We start from the raw sequence: 20,953 nt of genomic DNA on the forward strand, positions 1-20,953 counted from the left end.
CAGTCCGCAGACCGACGCTCTATCCACTGAGCCAAACCGGTTTCGGCTTTTATTTTTATTTATTTATTTTAAAATATATTTTATTGGTTTTGTACAGAGAGGAAGGGAGAGAGATAGAGTGTTAGAAACATCGATGAGAGAGAGTCATCGATCAGCTGCCTCTTGCACACCCCCTACTGGGGATATGCCCGCAACCAAGGTACATGCCCTTGACCGGAATCGAACCTGGGACCTTTCAGTCCACAGACCGACTCTCTATCCACTGAGCCAAACCGGTTTCGGCTTCTGTTTCTTTTAAATTGTGCTTTTCTGTTTTTTATTTTGGTCTCATTTTTTGTTAGTGATATACCTCAAATGTCTTCTCTCTCTCATATATTTAAGAGTAGGAGAATAAAAAATTGAGAAGCTTTAACCACAAACTTCAAGTTGTGACCATGAACTTCACAACTTCTCACTGAGCTATTCAGTTGGGAAATTTTCTAAGTTCATATCTTTAAATCTTTCTTCTTAGGATCAGGTTCCCTAGAGAAAAATCTAATCTGTAAATAGAGGGCTGGCTGCTAGCATTCTGGTGGTCAAGTGGGGAAGAAGAGCTTGAAGTCTTGATTTCCAGTAAGGTTTGTTTCACTTAATATTCCTGTGTTCAGTATGGTGTCTTCCCCCTCCAATCCCCACCCTAAACCACAGTTGTGCCTGGTGGTTCCTTGGTAGAAATATCCTTTTTCTGGAGGAAAGCAGTCTTAAATTTCAGAAAAGAAATCTTCAATAAACTAATCAACATAGAGAAGAAAAGATCTGAACGTTTGACTGCTTCCGAGTCAGACTTACAACTCAATTTTTAGCTTTTCATTTTGAAATAATTTCAGACTTACAAAAAATGTTGTAAAATGGTACAAAGAATTTCACCATCTATAGGAAGCTTTTTAGAAGTACAAATTCCTTTGGATCCAGCCCCAGAGACTTGTTGGCTATCTAGGTTGACATTCAGAAATACATTTTTTCAGCCGAGACCAGTTTGGCTCAGTGGATAGAGCGTCGGCCTGCGGACTCAAAGGTCCCGGGTTCGATTCTGGTCAAGGGCATGTACCTTGGTTGCGGACACATCCCCAGTAGGGAGTGTGCAAGAGGCAGCTGGTCGATGATTCTCTCGCATCAATGTTTCTAACTCTCTATCCCTCTCTCTTCTTCTCTGTAAAAATTCAATAAAATATATTTTAAAAGAAAGAAAGAAAGAGTGTTGCCCAAACCTTTCACCTTTAAAAAAAAAAAAAAAGAAATACATTTTTTCAAAAGGTCCTTAAATAACTATAATCTGCTCCAGGTTTAGGAGCCACTATCTTTGACATTGTAAAGATTAGGAAAGCATTCTTTATCCCTTTAATAAATATTTATTATATATCAATGTGTTGGATACTAGAGGTAGAGATGAATATATCAGGGTCTAAAGTTATTACCAAATGGGTAAAATAGAGAAAAGATGGAGAATGATGATTCAGTGGGATAAAGGCTATATTAGAGCTACACAGATAAGGGAACAGTTTCCTTCAGTTGGGAGAATTAAGACCAGCTTTATGTCTGAGGTAAAAATTTGAGCTGGGACTTGAATCTTTAGCACGAGTTTTCTAAGGATATTCTAGTAAGAAAGATCAGTATGTATAAAAGCAAGTTGATATGAAAGGTTATGGCATATTCAGGGAGTGGTGAGAATATTGATTGTAGTGTAGTGTATGTGGTAGGCAGTGGAGGTAGGGTAAGGGTAGAGAGGACGGGTGAGGGTGGATTTTAAAGGACCTTGTGTGCCATGATGAGTTTGGGTTTTATCACACAGTCAGTAGGAGCAGTGGGTTAATGTAGATAGGGGAGTCATCTATATTAAGAATGGACATGGAGAACATTGATGAAGAGAGTATAGTAATCTGATTGAGAAATCACGCAAGTAATGTTAAGACATTGTTATAACCATCTAATGAAGAAATCGTTACCACAGGGTCTAGTAGAAGTGATTGCTTATAATCCTTTCACTCCTTTTTGTTTTTTTGTAGGTTTGAAGTCCTGAGTTTTCTTATGTTGTGTTATAATTCTGCTATTGTGTATATGCCTGCTTCATCTTATCAATCTCTTTGTCGGATGGGCTCCAGGTGAGAATAATAATTATTATTAACCTTCATATTTGACAAATATTTACTGAGCATATTCTTTATGGTAGGTACTATTTTAACTTAAGATAAACAGTAAATAAAACTCATGGACTTATATTCTTGTAGGAATCCTTATCTCTCAAGCATCTTGACTTCTTGAAATATTTCAGCATCAAAAAAATATTTTTTATCCGAACATCAAGTAAACCAAAGATGTCTTAATTTTAGGGTGGTTTATTGGTAGACCTAATCACTTTGAGAGCTTTGAATAAATAGTCCCATAGGTGAAGAAAGTCTTAAGGAATGTGAACCCTTTTCTTTATATGTTTCACAAATTATCTCTGCTTTGTATAAGAAAATTAGCAATAGTATCAATTATGTGCCTCACTTATATTTGTGTTCTTTAATCTTTACTAAATCAGAATTTCTAATAATTTGGACACACCTGGGCTGAAATTTAAATATTTACTATAGGAAGAAAATTTAAGTAATATAAATCAGTTTGGAGATGGAGGGCATTTAGAGTCACAGAATTTCAGCTAGAGAGGGAACCAGGAGTTCATCCTGTTCAATGATTTTTTTCTTATTTATTTATTTATTTATTTATTTATTTATTTATTTATTTTTATAAAAAGAGTGGGGTGTCGAGGGAGGGAGGAGGGGAAAGAGAGAAAGATCTAATTATTGTTCTACTTATTTATGCATTCATTAGTTGTTTCTTGTCTGTTATCTGACCGGAGATTGAACCTACAACCTTGGTGTATTGGGACGACATTCTAACCATCTGAGATACCCAGCCATGGCTCAACTGATTTTTACTTGAGGAAACTGAGTCTCCCAAAGGGGTTAAATGCTATATTAGTTTTCTGTTGCCTAATAACAAATTACCACAAACTTAGCACTGAAAACAGCACACGTTTATTGTGTAGTTTCAGTGTGTCAGGAGTCTAGGCATGACATAGCTGGGTCCTTTGCTTAGGGTCTTACTAAGCTGCAGTTAAGATGTTGTCTGGATTTGCAGTCTTATCTGAAGCTCGGATGAGGAGTTATATACTTTTGTTGGCAGAATTTAGTGTCTGTAGTTGTAGGACTGAGGGCTTCAGTTTCTTGTTAGTTCCTTGCCAAGGACCAGTCTTAGTTCCTTGCCCTGTGGGCCTCTCAACATAGTCTGCCTTTAACATGACAGCTTACTTCTTCAAAGGAGAAGAGTGAAAGGAGACCTGCACTACATTCTAAACAACACAATCATGGAAATCCCATTACCTTTGCCACTTTCTGTTGATTAGAAACAGATCACAGGTCTCACCCACACTCAAAAAGAGGGAGACCAATCTAGATTAGTTGTAAGTCTGATTTAATAGATGATCTTAAAATAAGTTTGTTATTTTCATTTACCTGTAATAACATAATTAATGACTAACAAAGTTCTTGTCTCTAACCTAGATACTGTTGTCAAGAGAATACACTGTTTAAACACTTATTGCCTATCTACAGATAAAAATCCTATATGTACTATATAATAAAAGGCTAATATGCAAATTGTCCCCATGGGCAGGAGTTTGGCTGGGAGTTAGATGTGCAATGACCACCAGGGGGCGATCTGGGGAGAAGGGAGACCACAGCTGGCAGCCAGCAGTCACTAAGGACCCTACCCGTATATGAATTTCATGCACTGAGCCTCTAGTTTACTTATAAATGACTTTTGTTTTTTTTAAAGTTAATATTTATAATTTTTCATTCTATCTTAAATAATAGCAAATGATATTATTTTTAGTAACAGATCACAGGTCTCACCCATATTGACATAATAAGACAAATAAATGTTGGATCAATTTTTAAAAAATATATTTTTATTGATTTCAAGAGGAAGAAAAAGGGAGAGAGAGATAGAAACATCAATGATGAGAATTATTGATTGGCTGCCTCCTGCAAGTTGCCTACTAGGGATTGAGTCCACAATTCAGGCATGCGCCTGACCTGGATTGAACGATGATCTCTGGTTCGTAGGTTGATGCTCAACTACTGAGCCATCTTTTTAAAAAAAATATATATATATATATTATTGATTTTTTACAGAGAGGAAGGGAGAGGGAGAAAGAGTTAGAAACATCGATGAGAGAGAAACATTGATCAGCTGCCTCTTGCTCACTCCCTACTGGGTATGTGCCCACAAACCAAGGTACATGTCCTTGACTGGAATTGAACCTAGTCCCTTGAGTCCACAGGCCAACGTTCTATCCACTGAGCCAAATGGCCAGGGCTAAGCCATCTTTTAAAACTGAAAATCTATGGTTCATAGGCTAGTCAGTGTTTTAAATATATATAATGTAAATAATGCAGTGATCTGATACCCACCATCACCCATTTGAGGAATAAATGAACAAGCTTTTCTTTAATAGTTTGACATTATGCAGGGTGAGGCAAAAGTAGTTTACAGTTGTGAGTTTGTGAAATATAGTTTATTCTTGTACTATTATTTATTAACATGAAAATTCATGCACTGGAGGGGGCGGGGGGGGGGGTCCCTTAGCCCGGCCTGTCCCTTCTCATAATCCAGGAGCCCTCAGGGGCAGGAGGTGACCTCATGATCAGGGGAAGTTCAATGCCCCATCACACCTCTGCGGCTGCCACTGCCGGCAGTGTAAGCCTTGGGCAGCCCTGGTTACCAGAGCCTCGGGTGTCTCTGAGCGACTGGGCAGCTGCTATCCGAGGCTTACCTGTGCCTCAGGCCAGTCCTGGGTGGCTGGGTAGCTGCCATCTGAAGCTTGCCTGTGCATTGGACTGGCTCTGGGCAGCTGGGGGGCTGAGGGGACTGGGGGACTCTGGAGGCAGGTGCCCTGGTGGGGCTGAGGGGACTGGGTGGCGCCATCTTGTGGCTGTGAACTCTGCCATGTTTGAGGGTATGGCAGTAAATTAGCATATTCCCTCATTGGCTGTGGGTGCCATCATCTTTGCAACGGTATGAGAATCAATTAACATATTTCCTCTTTATTAGATAAGATTATTATTTTCCATAGAAGCAACTGTAAACCTACTTTTGCCCCAACCTGTATTTTTCATTTTTCTTTGTAAAATTGAATTTCATTATATTTTACCCATATACTTTTTACTAATATAATGCTATTTTATATTTTAAAGTGTATTATTGATCACCTAATTATATGTCTCTGCTACAAAAATATGTATATGTAAACTAAAATTTGAAAAAATTTCCTGATACTGTGATATACTAAAAATGAAAATATTTCTCTTAATTCACCATGATAGTTATTCAATAAATTAATTCATTAAAAGAAAATAGGTACATTACATTTTTTTAATTTTTCTAAAATGTATATATATTTTTTTGATTTTTTTTTTACAGAGAGGAAGGGAGAGGGATAGAGAGTTAGAAACATTGATGAGAGAGAAACATCGATCAACTGCCTCCTGCACGCCTCCCACTGGGTACATGCCCTTGACTGGAATCAAACCTGGGACCTTTCAGTCCACAGGCCGATTCTCTATCCACAGAGCCAAACCTGTTAGGGCGGTACATTATAATTTTTTACAATTATTAAGCATCATTTTCTGGAAGCATCTTCAAAGGAGATGGAAGGTAGAGGATCGTTTATGATATTTTGATTAAAAATGGTCTTGCAGACATCAGTGGTTTGAAATGTCCCTTATTTGCTTTGAGATTTCTGTATCTCTCACTAATTCATCCTGATAAAATTTGGAATATGAGAAAGTTATGCATTTATTTTGTAAAGAGAGAGAAGGATGAATTTGAAAGACCTGGCTATTTGAGTAAAGTTGCTTTTTATCAATATAGTCCACTAGGTTGTATGTTTTATGATGGCACAGGTTTTATTTTTATTTTTACCTGTTCACAACTATATACGTATGCTCAGGACAGTGACTGGTAAGTAGTGACTGTATTTAATAAGTGTTTGAGCAACAAATAACTGAATAAATGAATTTGTAAAAGCAAAATATTTGATTCAATGAAACCAGAAACCACTCTTGATAAATACTGTATTTTTTAGGGTTTGTGTGAGTGGGTTTCCACGGCAACATGAAAAACACTGGAAAGAACTCTGTGGTCGAATAGTATTGGATCCCGAATTTATGGTGCAACTTCTCACCGGCGTTTATTATGCCATGTAAGTAGATGGTCTGAAATTGGGTGAATTTTTCCCAATGTTTGGGAAATGAAATTTTCTCTTTTTTTTTTCTTTATCCACAACACTAAATCTTTTGTTTCATGATGGACCAATTATCTTGTTTTTTTAATATGAACTCTTCTTAGTACTTTTTAAAATTAATTTACATTTTAAACTTGAAAACAATATAATTATTGAATTCAATTTTTATTGATATATAATTCACAAATAAGGTTTTAGTTTTAGGTCTACAGTATAATAATTAGACATTTTATATTATGAAATGACTACCACAGTACGTTTACTTAACATTCATTACCATACATAGTTACAAATTTTCTTCTTTAGATGAGAACTTTTAAGACTTATACTATTACCAATGTTCAATTAGATAATAGGGAAAGAATAGTCTCTTCAGTAAATGGTGCTGGGAAAACTGAACAGCCAGATGCGAAAGGATGAAACTGAACCACTTTCTTATGCCTTACACAAATGTCAACTTAAAATGGATTAAAGAGTTGAATATGTTTCCTAAAACCATAAAACTCCTAGAAGAAACTATAGGCAGTACAATCCTTTTACCTCATCAGTATTAGCAATGAGTTTCTAGATTTCTATTATAAATAACACTGCTATGAACATAATGGAAAACTGTTTCTTCATATAGTTTATAACACAGGCTTTCATGAATGCATTAAATAGGTTAACCTAAATATCAATACATGATAAAAAACAATTTATGTGAAGAGACATCTATAAACAATTCTAAACTTTAATATCTGAAATCTTTATTTTGTTCTTGTAACCAAAAGTGGGATCGTTTAGAAATGGAACAATGAAAAAATTGATGTGAAAATCTTGTTGAAGAATCAAAATAGTAGGACTTGGAACAATAAAAAGGTTGTGGTTGAATATTAAAGATATTTGCTAAAGATAGTAAACTATCTGCTTCTCCTTAGGTATAATGGACAGTGGGACCTTGGCCAGGAAGTTCTTGATGACATTATTTATAGAGCTCAGCTAGAACTCTTTTCTCAACCATTATTGGTAAGTGAAAATATTTACTTTTTATTAAACATACCTGTACTTGTCGAGGATATAAGAAATTAGTATGCAAAATCTGATGCATTCCAAATCATTGAGGAAAAGGATTTATTCCATAATAGCAGATGGTTAACTTGGAAAGAAAACAAAATTTGTTTAGACCTTCTTCTCCTACCTTGTATCAAAATACAATTCAAATAAAGTTTAAAGAATTGAAATATTTTGAAGCCCTTTAAGAAAAGAGAGAGGGAAAGATTATAAATACTCAAATTTCTGCAGGAAGGACTTTCTAAACTTAAATGATATGACAAATCACTAAAAAATAGTTGATGATTTTTTTGACCACCTAAACATCTAAATTCTAAACCATCAGTGTCTTCCAGCTGGTGTGGCTTAGTGGTTGAGCATCAACCCATGAACAGAAGGTCCTGGTTTGATTCCTGGTCAGGCTCAATCCCCAGTAATGGGAGAGTGCAGGAGATAGCCAATCAATGATTTTCTCTCATCATTGATGTTTCTATCTCTTCCTCTCCCTTCTTTCTGAAAAAACATATTTTAAAAAACAAAATTGCTAAACTATAAGTATCTGAAAAACAAAATTAATATGCTTTGCACAAAGTGAAAAGGAAGTATTTTCAACAAGCAGAACAAGAAAGCCATTTAATATTTTGTTTATGTGAAAAGATTTTATACTTTGCCACGAAATAAATATATCTCCAAAAGGTAAATGATTAACCTAAAGACAAATGTAAACATTCACCCTGGCTGGGTGGCTCAGTTGTTTGGAGCATCGTCCCGTACACCAAAAGGTTTCAGGTTTGATTCCCAGTCTCTCTCTCTAAAAATTAATGAAAACAGACCCCCCCCCCCCAAAAAAAAAAAAAAGTCAATATAAATCAAAAGAAGTCAGTGAGGCTGTTGCAGGAGAAGAATCCTGGCTCTCTAAAAGAAACATCCATCAATGGCAATTACTCTTGAGCCATATATTTTACTCTCCTCTATGGAGGGCAGAAAGCGTTGGGACAGCCAAAAACAGTTTGGTTCAGTGGATAGTGTCAGCCTGTAGATTGAAAAGTCTCAGGTTGGATTCCGATCAAGGGCATGTACCTTGGTTGCAAGTACATCCCTAGTAGGGGGTGTGCAAGAAGCAGCTGATAGATGTTTTTCTCTCATCAATGTTTCTAACACTCTATATCCCTCCCTTCTGCTCTGTAAAAAATCAATAAAATACATTAAAAAAAATGTTGGGGCAAAATATCAAACATGTTGGGAAAATTTCTTATGAAACAGAGGAGTGGAGAAAAGGCTAATTATTTTAATCAGAGATTAATTTTGCATGTTATTTACTACTTCAAAGATCAGAAACTTACTCTAATTTTTCTTATGTCAGGATTTAAATACTAAACAATTTTCCTTTATTTTATAGTATGCATTTTAAATACATATTCAGAAATTATGGAAATGAGTAAGTGTAGACTAAGTATAAATTGTATATAGGTTGTAAATATGTCTAGACTTACATTATCATTTTAGGTTGCTAATGCAATGAAAAATTCATTACCATTCGATGCTCCTGATTCTTCACAAGAAGGCCAGAAAGTACTTAAAGTGGAAGTCACTCCAACAGTGCCGAGGATTTCTCGGACTGCAATTACCACAGCTTCCATTCGTCGCCATAGATGGAGGAGAGAAGGTGAGGACAAAATCCCTATAGCTCACTCATGGATTCAGTTAAATCTATCACTGTTTCAATAGACTATATTAGCACATGATATTATAGTACTCTATAATTAAAGTAAAATGGTTTAGTTTCTAAAAGTAGTACTAAAATGGTTTACATACTTAAATGTATTTATTTTAATAAAATAGATGTTGTTTAGAATTCCTTATGAATGTTGAAAAAGAAAATAAGATCAAGTTAATTTTTATCTTTTTTTGAACTAGTAATAACAATAGGAAATAGTTTCTTTAAGCTTCTTACCAAATTGGGGGGGGAAGGTGCATGTATGAGCATTGTGGGAGGAAATTATAACTGGCCAAACTAATGGTGTAATGCAAGCTATCCATAAAAGGAATGATTATTGTTTTTTAGACTTTTAACTGCTTTTCCTTTTTAATAAGTGCTGAATACAGCAGTATTTTATAGTCATATGATACTTGAATAGTCAAGATGTCTTGTCTAAGAGAAATAAACTGCCATTTTAATGATTCCTATTTTTCTATCCTATTCATTTGCAAACCTCACATTGTTCATCTGCTGCCTTATGTGTGTGTATGCTGTGCACACACATGTAACTATATAAATAGTGTTTGTGTTTATATCATATCCATTTATACATTCTCTTATCTGCCTGGGTCAAAATGCTCAGAAAGAATAGAGGAGCACAAAAAGCACTAAAATGTTATATGTTGAATCCCAGATGGCTTTGACTTCTCAAACGAGGCTGACTCGAGTATTCCTGGCTCCCCGATCCAACACGGCTCCACTGACGTAGGGATCAAACGTGTGCAAGAGGGGGAGGTGCTGGTACGCAGGACCCCTGAGCACGGCTCACCGGAGCCCAACTCAGCAGCTGCCACAACAGAGGGTAGGACAGAGATGAGGAGACAGAAGTCAGTGAGGCAGTTTCTGGAGAAGGATCCTGGCTCTCTAACCCCAAGCAGAACATTTTTCCATTCTAGTATGTGTTTCCACTACCTTAGAGTATATTAGCTCCTCCTTGCAAAACAAAACCCCTATATGCCTAGTTTTAGGTCAAGTATAATCTTTAGTTACCATTTGTGCTGGCCTGGAATCTGCATCCCTGTGTAATCCAAGAACAGCTTGGCATGGCTACTAACAAGGCAGAGACCTATTTTCAAAGGTCTGCAAATGCTTGGAATTTCTCATTACTGAGCATGTTTATTCTAACATTAGGAGAGGGAAAATGCACACAATGGACATGAACCTTATTAGTCAATGTGAGTTTATTTAATTCATATAATAATTTATTTTTTAAAGAATATGTGTGGAGAATTTTAAAACATTAATATATTATCTTTAAGAAATTGGACTAAAGTGGAGCCGGCAATTTTATCTCTAATCCCAGGGTAGCCAATTAATACAAATTTTTTAGATCTTTAATAGAGTAAACTGGTATTGATTGGCTTTTTATAATCTTCAGGTCAAGTTGCCTGGGTCTAACCAGTGAACTACTGACATCTTTCCTCTATTAATGTCCTTCCCTGGTGCATGCTACATTTTATCATTTGTTGTAAATAATGATTATCTTATGTACCGCTAAAATAGAGTTAAAATGTATTATTTAGAGGTCAGGTATCCTGTAGATGTTGTTTCTACAATGTAGGTATCTCAAAATGAGAATCATCCCCCATCTTCCAAAAATCCCCATTGCCCCAGCACCACCACCACCACCACCACCACCACCACCACCACCACCACCACCTGGGAAAGAACACTTTCCCCTGAGAGGAAAGTGTTTATTTGCTGCTTTCCTGTGATGCCATAGGAGTTGGCTTTGTGAGTGAGGGAACTGTTAGCCTAATCATTTTTTCATTATTTAATGAATTGCTACTGTGGTGCCTTTACATTGATTTAATTTATGAAATGTAGCAAGTAGTTTTAAAATAGGTTACATATTTTTACTTATTTTAAAGACCAAACATACATGAAGCAGTTATTTCCACCTTAAGGAAGTCTCTTGCTCTTTGGTGCATTAAAAATTTGAGCATGCTCAGTAAGAATTTAAATCTACCCTCTGTCCATTTGCCCAGATTAACCTTACTTTCTTGACTGGTGTTGCATGTGCATGATCTAGGGACCTAAAGAATTGGTGCTGTTTTACAGAGATCCTGTGAGAAATGCAGCCTTCCCTTTTCCTTTTTTCTGAGTCTTTTATCCTTGAATAAAGGCATAATAATAAATATGTGAATAGATGTTGAATCCAAAGTTGATTTAACTGGGACAACATCCTATTTCTTAACATTCCTTTTTGTTTTCCTTTTTTAATTGAGTTTATTGGGATGACATTGGTTATTAACATTATATAGGTGTCAGGTGTTTCTTAACATTTTAGATGACTAAAGGAGCCACTTGGTGTGCAGCTCCTACCATTGTTAGAGGGTTGGAGTATTTGTGCTAAATGTAGTTGGACTATGTGAACACTTGATAATATTCTAGAAAGTGTGGGATAAGGTTGAAACATTTTTTCTAATTGATCAGACACTTCGAAAAAGGAACCAAAAATAGTATCACTAGTAGAAAATTTCAGTTTGTGAGGCTGGAGTATAGCCATTCTCATTGAGTCTGAAATTTCAGTGTGTTTGAAATTTCTCAAAAGTTATTTTGTCTTTTAATCTAGATTAAATTGTAGTTTTAAATCAGTATTAGTAGAAGCTAAATTTATAAGGAAAGGCAGACATAATGGAAAAGTTTGTTAAAAATCCTTTTTGGTTAAAAAATTCTTTTTTGCTTGTTTCTTCTTTGGATCATCAATAGTTTTGTTATCACCCAGGGAGAATATTAGAAAGGAAATATGTTCTAAGGCATAGTTACTTTATATATGTAAGTAACATTATTTAGAGAATCACAGAGGTGGAAGAAATGAGCAGTAGAAGAAATGGGCTCAGGAAATAAGCTACAAAGGTGGAAGAAAAGGCCCTAGGAGCTTAGGAGAGAGAAGGGTAAAGGTAATGGGACTGGGGACAAAGAAGAGGGAATGGAAAGATGCAGGCGAGCCCAGGAGAGGGAGAGCACCACACAGTTAACCTTTTGTTCCAGATTTTTTTAAAACTGAAGGAAGGAAATTACCAGAACCTATGTAAAATTCTGGTAATCCTGAAGTCTGCTGGAGCTTTTGGATAAACATTGGTAATTGACCTTTAAAAAACAAAAACAAAAAAACAACTTCTTTTTGGTATGTGGTTTTAAATAGTTTTACAATTAAAACTGTATTTATTGTATGTTGAAATTGAGACTGTGAGCCCATTACTTACCTTTATTCTGATTGTCAGGTAATGTTTTGTGATTTTTAAAGCTGGATTTAAAATTATTACTAAATTGAGGATGCCTGTGATTAAAGCATAGTCATTGTTCCACTATACTGAAACAGTATTTTTAGTATATAAAACATCAGTAGGTTCTCTTGCATGGTGGCTTTTACATTATCTTCATCTCTTTTATGGCCATATTGCTTGGGCACCAGATCTGCATGTGGCAAGATTCAGAAGCTAGAACTAAGTCTCTCAATCTCCTTTCCTAGTTTTATATATATATATATGTGTATGTGTGTATATATATATCTCCAATAATACATTTCTGTTCATTCCTGTTTTATATTACTGATATCAATTCTAAACCAGTAATCCTTCTTGGGCATTTTGGAATTGTTTATACTAACTGAAGGAAATTGCTAAGATGATATCATGGGCATATAATTTAAAGTTTTTTATTTGAGGTACTACATTATATTCTATTCTTTTGAACAAGGGGTTGAGAGAAGTGGTGTCAGCTGCATTTTCATATGGCTTTGCATGATGATTAAAGATTATTAAACTGCTGGATAAAAACAACAAGGTGCTTTATGCTTTAAGGAAAGCTTATTTCATTCTTCTTTTGAAGGAAGGAAATAACTAATCCCTATGAGAAAATATAACTAAGAAAATATTTTTTCAGGTGCTATGTTAAATAAAGATTGTGTTTAAATGCTTCATATATAGTTTACTTAGGTAACCCTATCACAAAGTAATATTGGTCTAGATTTCCTTCCTAACATTTTACCTTAACGATAATGTTGCTATCTGCATGTAGATTCAGGTTAAAGTTCTCAAAATCTGGTAAACATACTTAATGATGTAGCAAGCCATTATCAATTTTTAAAGAAGCAAGTGTATTATTTTCTAAGAGAATGTTTTTCATACTTTTAGTAAGACAGTGGGCTTTCTGGAAACCCCAAGCTAAATTTATATGTTTCTTCCCTTCTTACAAAATCCAAAGAAAAGGATTCTTTTGTTAACCGCAGTTTCTGCATGAAACACAATCGGGCATTATAGTATTTTGTGATTACGAACATATATGTCTCAAACTAAAAATTTAAAATTGTACAGAAATACATAATATAGGAAATAAAAATCCTTTTAAAATATTCCTGCTGGTTCCCTAGCTTGCCCTCTGATAATCAAGTATTTTCTTCACATTAATTGATCAAGATAATATGGAAACCAGTGATTAAATGTGTCCATAAGACAAAATACGTAAGGAATACAATTGGAGCAATGTAAAGTTTTTCTTAGAATTAGAAAATTTACTACTTCCATCATAAAGGCTAAGCAATTTAGAAGCAGTGAACTGTTGAAGAAATATACATTTTTATTGTAGCTAAAAAGGGTTTGGCTTTTTACAGATAAATATTTTTGGCATTATTCTGGTTGACTAGAATTAGAAAGGGGTCTATTTATGGTGGGTTAAGGAAGATAGGAAAAATTTTATTTATTTAAATAGATATGATCACCTCAAGTTGATAAGGATGTATAATAAAGACTTATGATAACAAAATGTTGTATTTTACCTAAAATTGTTTTATAATCCTAAATTCTGATAGTATACTAAGTTAATTTGTGGATAATTTTACAAAAGTTGGACTATTAAAGCTAAATAAACTGAATAACATTAGAATTCTGTGTAGATTAAGGTTTCTTCCCTTAAATTATTTAGGGGAAGTGTTGATAACAAAACCATTGCCAACCTGTATCAAACATTACCCAAGAGATAAAGTCAGTCCAGTTGTTATTCATAGCTACTTCTTATTTAATTTGGCTATTGCTGAGTCTTTCTGATTTGTTTTTTAGGCGCTGAGGGGGTAAACGGAGAAGAAGAGTCGGTAAACCTAAATGATGCAGATGAAGGATTTTCATCAGGGGCTTCCCTCAGCAATCAGCCAGTTGGGACCAAACCATCCTCCTCCTCTCAGAGGGGAAGCTTAAGGAAAGTAGCAACTGGGCGTTCAGTCAAGGAAAAAGAAACCACTTCTCCCATCAAATCCAGTGAAAGCCCCCGAGATTCAGTAGTTCGCAGGCAGTATGTACAGCAACCTCCTGATCTTAGTGCAGATTCGATTGAGCTGACACCGATGAAGAAACACCTGAGTCTGCCTGCTGGCCAGGTGGTGCCAAAAACCAATAGCATAAGTCTAATCCGGACAGCCAGTGCTTCCTCAAGTAAATCATTTGACTATGTAAACGGGAGTCAAGCAAGTACCAGCTTTGGGGTTGGCGCTGAGGGAGTTACTAATTTAGCAACTAGCAATGCTAATCGATACTCGACTATCAGTCTGCAGGAAGACCGGCTAGGTCAAGCTGGAGAAGGTAAAGAGCTGCTCAGCCCTGGCGCCCCCTTAACCAAGCAGTCTCGATCCCCAAGTTTCAATATGCAGCTAATATCCCAGGTGTAGATTTGACATCCTCTCTCCATCTTTCTGCTTACCTTTTAAACTGAACATTTCATTGTGCAAGAAGCAACTTCGTCCCACGTTGTGAAAATATTGGTCATCGTAATCAGAGTTGATTTAGTTTAGGTATGTTCATACTGTATTTTGTATGGAAACAGCAATAATGTTTTCTTTCTCCTTCCTATATCTTCTCTTCACCTATTCCTTGTGAATGTGTTTGTGAAGCAGTATAAAATGTTTGCATTTTCCATGCCCTCCTTTCTCCTTGGGTGATGTGCAATCCGTCGTAGGCTGATCGGTCCCATTTCAACACTGTGAGACTGAGGATATGCTAGAGGAAATGGTGTATATGATCCCTATGAAATGACTCTTTGGCTTTCTTTTAAAAACACACACACAAAAAAACGGGTTTGTTCTCATAATCTATAAACTATGAATACTGGGTCATATTTTTTTTCTCTCTCTTAACCAGGAGTGCCTCAGAGATTCTGCTATGACTTTGGACTTCTCTGAGTCTGTGCAATCATTTTCTTGAGAAGCATGGGGAAAAGTGTAGACTCTGCACTTTTTTATTAAAATGAGTGTCTCTTTTTCTCCCATCTCCTTTATCTCGAGAATACGAATGTTTAGTTATTGAGGCATTTGAATCAAGTGTGACCACTTCCATTAGAGGGCAGTTGATTGTGTAATAATTGATAATGCACTTTCTCAATGGCTCAATAGTCATTATTAACATGTCTTCCCTCCTCCCCACAAGGACATAAGGATATTTCTGTCCTTCAGGTTTGAACAACTAACAAATCAGAGAATCCAAGGGGCATGTTCTTTTTCCCAGGAATGACTGACACTTTGGTGCTGGGGTTTTGTGGAGGGAGGGATGGTCTTTGTTTAGCTTTTATGGGGTTTTATGTGTGAGGGGAAGCTTCGATTGGTTTTCTTCTTTGTGAGCTGATGACTGAAGTAGAACAAGTACATCTTCAGGTAAAGAGAGGGATTTCTCAAGTACTTCCTGTGATGTCCGACTCTTGGAGAAACCCTTTCAGCTGCTTTCTAGATGTACCTAAATTCAGTCAGATATTTTGGATTTAGAAACCTGAAGTCCTGATATATCATATACTCCAAGGAAATACATCAGGGACAGATAATTGGCTGAAAACACTGACACTTCAATGTGACACATTTTTATAGAACATTTCTACGAAGGGGTACTGACTTGATTTCTCCTACAAGGACCACACTGCCTTTGTGTTTGATGTAATGCAATTTGTGTACCTTCTAATCATATAGCTGCAAAAGTTTCTCATTTTTATGAAATTTTGAAATCATGCCAGTAAGCTAAATGTTGAATGTATGTAAAGTAGCATTTGGTAAATATGCTACAAAAACGCATTATTGGTTTAAAAAATCTGATTTGGTTGGTTAAAATTTCATTATGACCTCTTCTGGGTCTCAGGCTCTAATGCTTAATTAAATAGAAGAGAATATGTTGGTTTTTGAAAATCAGTATATTGTGACTTGAACTGCTATGTGTTATCTTTCCACAAAATACATCAGAACTATTAGTGCTTTGTATATTTAGACATTTTAATTTTATTTTTGTGAAAGAAAAAATATACTGAATTTATAGAAAGCAAGTATTCTCATAATTAACGAAGTTTAAAATTTACCTCTACCAATTAAAATTATAATAGATTTTGATAAATAAAATAACTGGAAAAATGCCTCTTATTCTTTTCATACCTATAATTCTTCCCCTCCTTTTTTTTTTTAATTATAAGAGGTTTTTTGTTTGTTTGTTTTGTTTGTTCTTAAATGGATTTTCTGTTGTAATCTATATAAAGACAATTAGATGCTTATTTGAATTTGGTGGTCTGTAACATTTTTCATCACATATTAAAATGGAAAACTAGAATCTGAACTAGTATCTACGAAATTGCCAAAGTCCAGGATAAAGCTAAAAGTTGATAGAGATGTATTGATTTGTGTGTGTGTGTGTGTGTGTGTGTACGTATGTGTGTATATAAGGTGTGTATATGTATATATCACAAAGACAATATTTTAGGTATCCCTTCTAATTTAACTAAGAGATGTCAGATAAATGAATTAAAAACTAGCCAAAATAAATGAAGTGTAAAGATTTGTAACATACAATAGTAAGGAAAGCAAAGTTTAGGTATAAAAGGAAAAGAGCATTATACTTAACCAGGGCGAGAGATCTTAGCCATTGCTGGAGGTCAGTTACTTTTATGGCAGAAATATCCACTTGACTTAGGAGGCTGTATTTAATGCAGCAAATTGTACATTTATTGGCACCTAACTCTAGTATGATTTTACTTAAAGCACACAAAAAATACCAAATAATATCAAATTACAGCAAAACCTCAAATAAATATAAGATCTCCCTTTGGTTTATTAAAAATCTTATACCTGAAAAGTTGGTTTTGAAAACTTTGAACTTAGAGGATTTCATTTATGTGTATGTCTATGTATATATTTTGTATGTATACCTAACCCTTTAATGTTGCATAAGCCATAACATTTAAGTTTCTTTAAGTGATGTGATTTGGCCCTAATGAAAAAAACATTTCATTTAGTTCAAACTTTGCATTCAGGATTTATGTTCTGTGCAAGGTATAGTTTAAATGGAATGAGTTAGTTTAACAAACCATAAGTCAAATTTTGTAAGAGGTTTTTCATATTCATCTACATTATTTATTGGATTGAATTAAAAATATGTCTCGGACATACAATAGTTGATAAAATATATGCCAGCAATATCCTTTAACATCCTTTTATTTTATGCTTCCTAATGTTCATTTAAAAGGAAAAGTCCTTTTATCTGTGGAACAGCTAGTTAGGGAGGAAATACTTGTTTTCTATAATAAAACAATTTGATGTCATCTATACCAGGCTGGATTAAGAAAACTCTGAAGGGGGGGGGGGGAATGGTATATATACAAAGATAATAATTTAATTTTAAAAAAACGCTGAAGGATTGGGGAACTCTTCTCTATGACAGTAATTAAAATCATGTTAACTAGAAAGCAAACTAAAATGTAAAGTGAAAAGCTAACTCAGAAGTAAGATTTTAAAAAAATATATATTTTATTGATTTTTTACAGAGAGGAAGGGAGAGAGATAGAGAGCTAGAAACGTTGATGAGAGAGAAACATCGACCAGCTGCCTCTTGCACACCCCCTACCAGGGATGTGCCCGCAACCAATGTACATGCTCTTGACCGGAATCGAACCTGGGACCTTTCAGTCCGCAGACTGATGCTCTACCACTGAGCCAAACCGGTTTCGGCAGAAGTAAGATTTTTAAATATACATTTTAGAAGCTGGCTGGAGGGTTGGTTGTAATTTGAAATCCTGACCCCCTACTCCTAGTACTCTTCTGTGCCTATTTATTACAGAATTTTATACTAGCAGAGACCCTAGAGATAATCTTGCTGGTCTCCTAACAACACTCCCCTTCCCCATCCATTCTCAAGAAACTGCGGCCCCAAAAGATTGTGACATAATTAAGGTCACATAACCAAGAAGCAGAGCCAGAATAAAAAAAACTGTCTCCCATCAAATGCCCTACTGCCACCCTTTACTCATATATACCATGGTAAACGTGTTATGTAACACACTCCATTTCTGTAGTTCCTGTCCAGTTTTGGACTAGTAGTTGGTGAATACAGCACATTAAGAAAAATATTAAATCCAGAAAAGTACAGAGTAATAAATATAGATGGGAAAGTGTTGGAAATGTAGGTGTTTATGCCACAGGTGTAAAGATAGATACATTTTTCTTATTCTAATTTATGCCTTACTATTTTCTGCCACATAACAGTATATGCTGCCATTTTATAGTTGATTATATTGCTGGGGATTTATTTAAATGCAAAAATAAACCCAATGAAATGGCTTCGATCAGTGTTTCTAGCTATTTTAAAGTAATTTTTGAATCAGTCAGCTTTCACAGTTACCTGGGTAGCAGGTTAATTGTTTTGCACAATGGAGGATTGCAAAGTAGAGATTAAATTCAATTCCGTTAATTTCTAATGTCAACAGAGATTGAACCTTCCTTGTGCTTAGAGCAGATAGATAAAAGCAACATTCCTTTATGTGACTAAAAAAGGTTTGTATTCTATTATATATAATGGAATGGTGACCATCATGTTATTAAAAATATATCCAGTGTACAGTGTTTTAAATGTGATAGTCTAAGCTATATAAGCTCAATATTTTCAACTTATATTCCAACATTCCACTTAGTAGCTTTAAAGGAATTATAATTATTTATTAGACACCAGAATACTGAAAATAACTTCTTTCAGACTGGTTAGTTTGCACTATATTTGTGAATATTTTAATGAAGTGGGGTATATTTCCTACCTCACGTTGTGAGGTGTGTTATTGTTCCATTTTTGAGTACTTTAGTTGTTGACAATCAGTTGTCTCATTTAATTCTCTGCATGTTCATTTGTAAATTAAAATTAGTATGTGTCTTTAGGGGATAGCACACTATTTGTACAAACACTGGCAAGGAGATCCCTCCATTTCTGATTTTGGATTGCAAGGTAAATTTTGTTTTATTTTTTTTTAATCAGTATTTCACATAGGTATTTATTTTTCAGTTTAAAAATGTTGAATAGGTCATGCCAGTAGTTGGAAAACCTATAAAAATTTTAGAGCAGCTTTTCTATACTATGGCTATGTTAAATAGTCTGAACATGGTACTTTTTATCTTTCAAGTTGAATGATTATTGTCATGTTTTAAACCACCAAGTTGGTTGCAACCCTTATTTGTAATAATTTAATTTTTCTAAAGTGCTTTTTAGAAATAAGTTGTTTAAAAAACTAGATTAATAACGGAAACTCTAAATATTAGCATATTTGCCAGATTATAAGAAGATGGGATGTAAACAGGGCAAGTAAAACCATGAGTTCCTAGGTTGATCCACTTTCCCTTTGCCAAGGTGTTTATGTTTATTAATGTGAGACATACATTTTAGTGTTACCTGTGTTATATACCTCATGGGTATATCATATTGGCACTGAACATTCTTAGAAAATCCTGTTCCTGAATTATCCAGCGTGTACTTAAAACTACACTAGCTTTTTGATGGTGCCAGAAATTTGTGTGGTGATCCTAAGCCATGAGAATTAAAGGAGTAATCATCACCAAAACTTACCCTGCCTTGTAGGCACATTTCTTCGAAATCTGATCATAAAACAACACAATTTTGCTAACTTCAATCTCCAGAATTTGTGTAGTCTTAGCCATTGGTCATATGACAAATTTATATATCTAAGAGCAGACGGTTCAGGACACAGATGTTCGCAGAAAGCTAGGAATAATGTGAAATAACCTGGCAGCACAGTACAGAAATGTAAGTTCTATGTTTTCCTTTTGAATTTTGAGAAAATGTTTACAAATTAAGGCACATTCTGATGTCTGGTATTACATTTAATACAGATTTTACCCAAATAATTAGAATTGTGGCTTGAAGTATAAATAAATCTTTTAAAAATAATTGTGTATCTGGAAGTAAGTTAATTATTTAAACATTATTTTAAAAGCAAAATAAATTTAATTGGGTAGTCCATTCCCATCTTTATAATTGATATCAATCTGGTTTGTTGTATTTAAGTATCCACAGCTTAGTGTTAATTATATGAGATTAAATTTTTTATGTCTTCATTGGTTACAAAATTTACCAAAGAAAACATATCAGCCAAATATAATTGTTGAAGTACCTAACTGTTAAGGAATGAGGCTACTTTAACGTGAAGGACTGCTTTCTAGCCCTGGGAGAAATAGATATTAAATTATTCTTTTATCTGAAACATAGATATATAGTAGTAGCTACAAGATTCTATTTGAGGTTTTCTTATTGTTAGTAAAATGTCAACATTTACACTTGCAGCAGAAGTACCAGTTACAGGTTAAGTCCAAATAATCCTGTGGCGCATTTTCATGTCTCAACGCAAATTATTAATGTAAGACATACATTTTAGTATTACCTGTGTTATATAGTTACAGCAATATCTTTTAACATTTTTTTTATTTTATACTTCCTAATGTTCATCAGTATTGAATAAAAAAGGGGGCAAGTTCTTAAAACTAGTATATTGTATGATATTATGACTTAAAAAATAAAATTGAGGGGAAAATAATGGAAATGCAC

General features: G+C 34.7%; 1 protein-coding gene across 9 annotated transcripts in view; it reads left to right on the forward strand.

Moving 5' to 3' along the window:
• FAM126B (family with sequence similarity 126 member B) overlaps positions 1-15,169 on the forward strand; it is a 35,225-nt gene extending 20,056 nt beyond the window's left edge. For 8 of the 9 annotated variants that reach the window (XM_045575634.1, XM_036421006.2, XM_045575635.1 and 5 more), the window contains 6 exons: positions 2,043-2,138; positions 6,167-6,283; positions 7,243-7,330; positions 8,861-9,020; positions 9,748-9,915; positions 14,174-15,169. In XM_045575634.1, coding sequence (XP_045431590.1) covers positions 2,043-2,138; positions 6,167-6,283; positions 7,243-7,330; positions 8,861-9,020; positions 9,748-9,915; positions 14,174-14,775 — 1,231 coding nt within the window. In that variant the 3' untranslated portion in view covers positions 14,776-15,169. The remainder of the gene's footprint in view (positions 1-2,042; positions 2,139-6,166; positions 6,284-7,242; positions 7,331-8,860; positions 9,021-9,747; positions 9,916-14,173) is intronic. The other variant, XM_036421015.2, reaches the window with a different exon arrangement.
• Positions 15,170-20,953: the final 5,784 nt, after the last annotated feature.

The sequence above is a fragment of the Pipistrellus kuhlii genome, unplaced genomic scaffold (genome assembly GCF_014108245.1).
Source record: "Pipistrellus kuhlii isolate mPipKuh1 unplaced genomic scaffold, mPipKuh1.p scaffold_m20_p_7, whole genome shotgun sequence".
NCBI lineage: Eukaryota > Metazoa > Chordata > Mammalia > Chiroptera > Vespertilionidae > Pipistrellus > Pipistrellus kuhlii.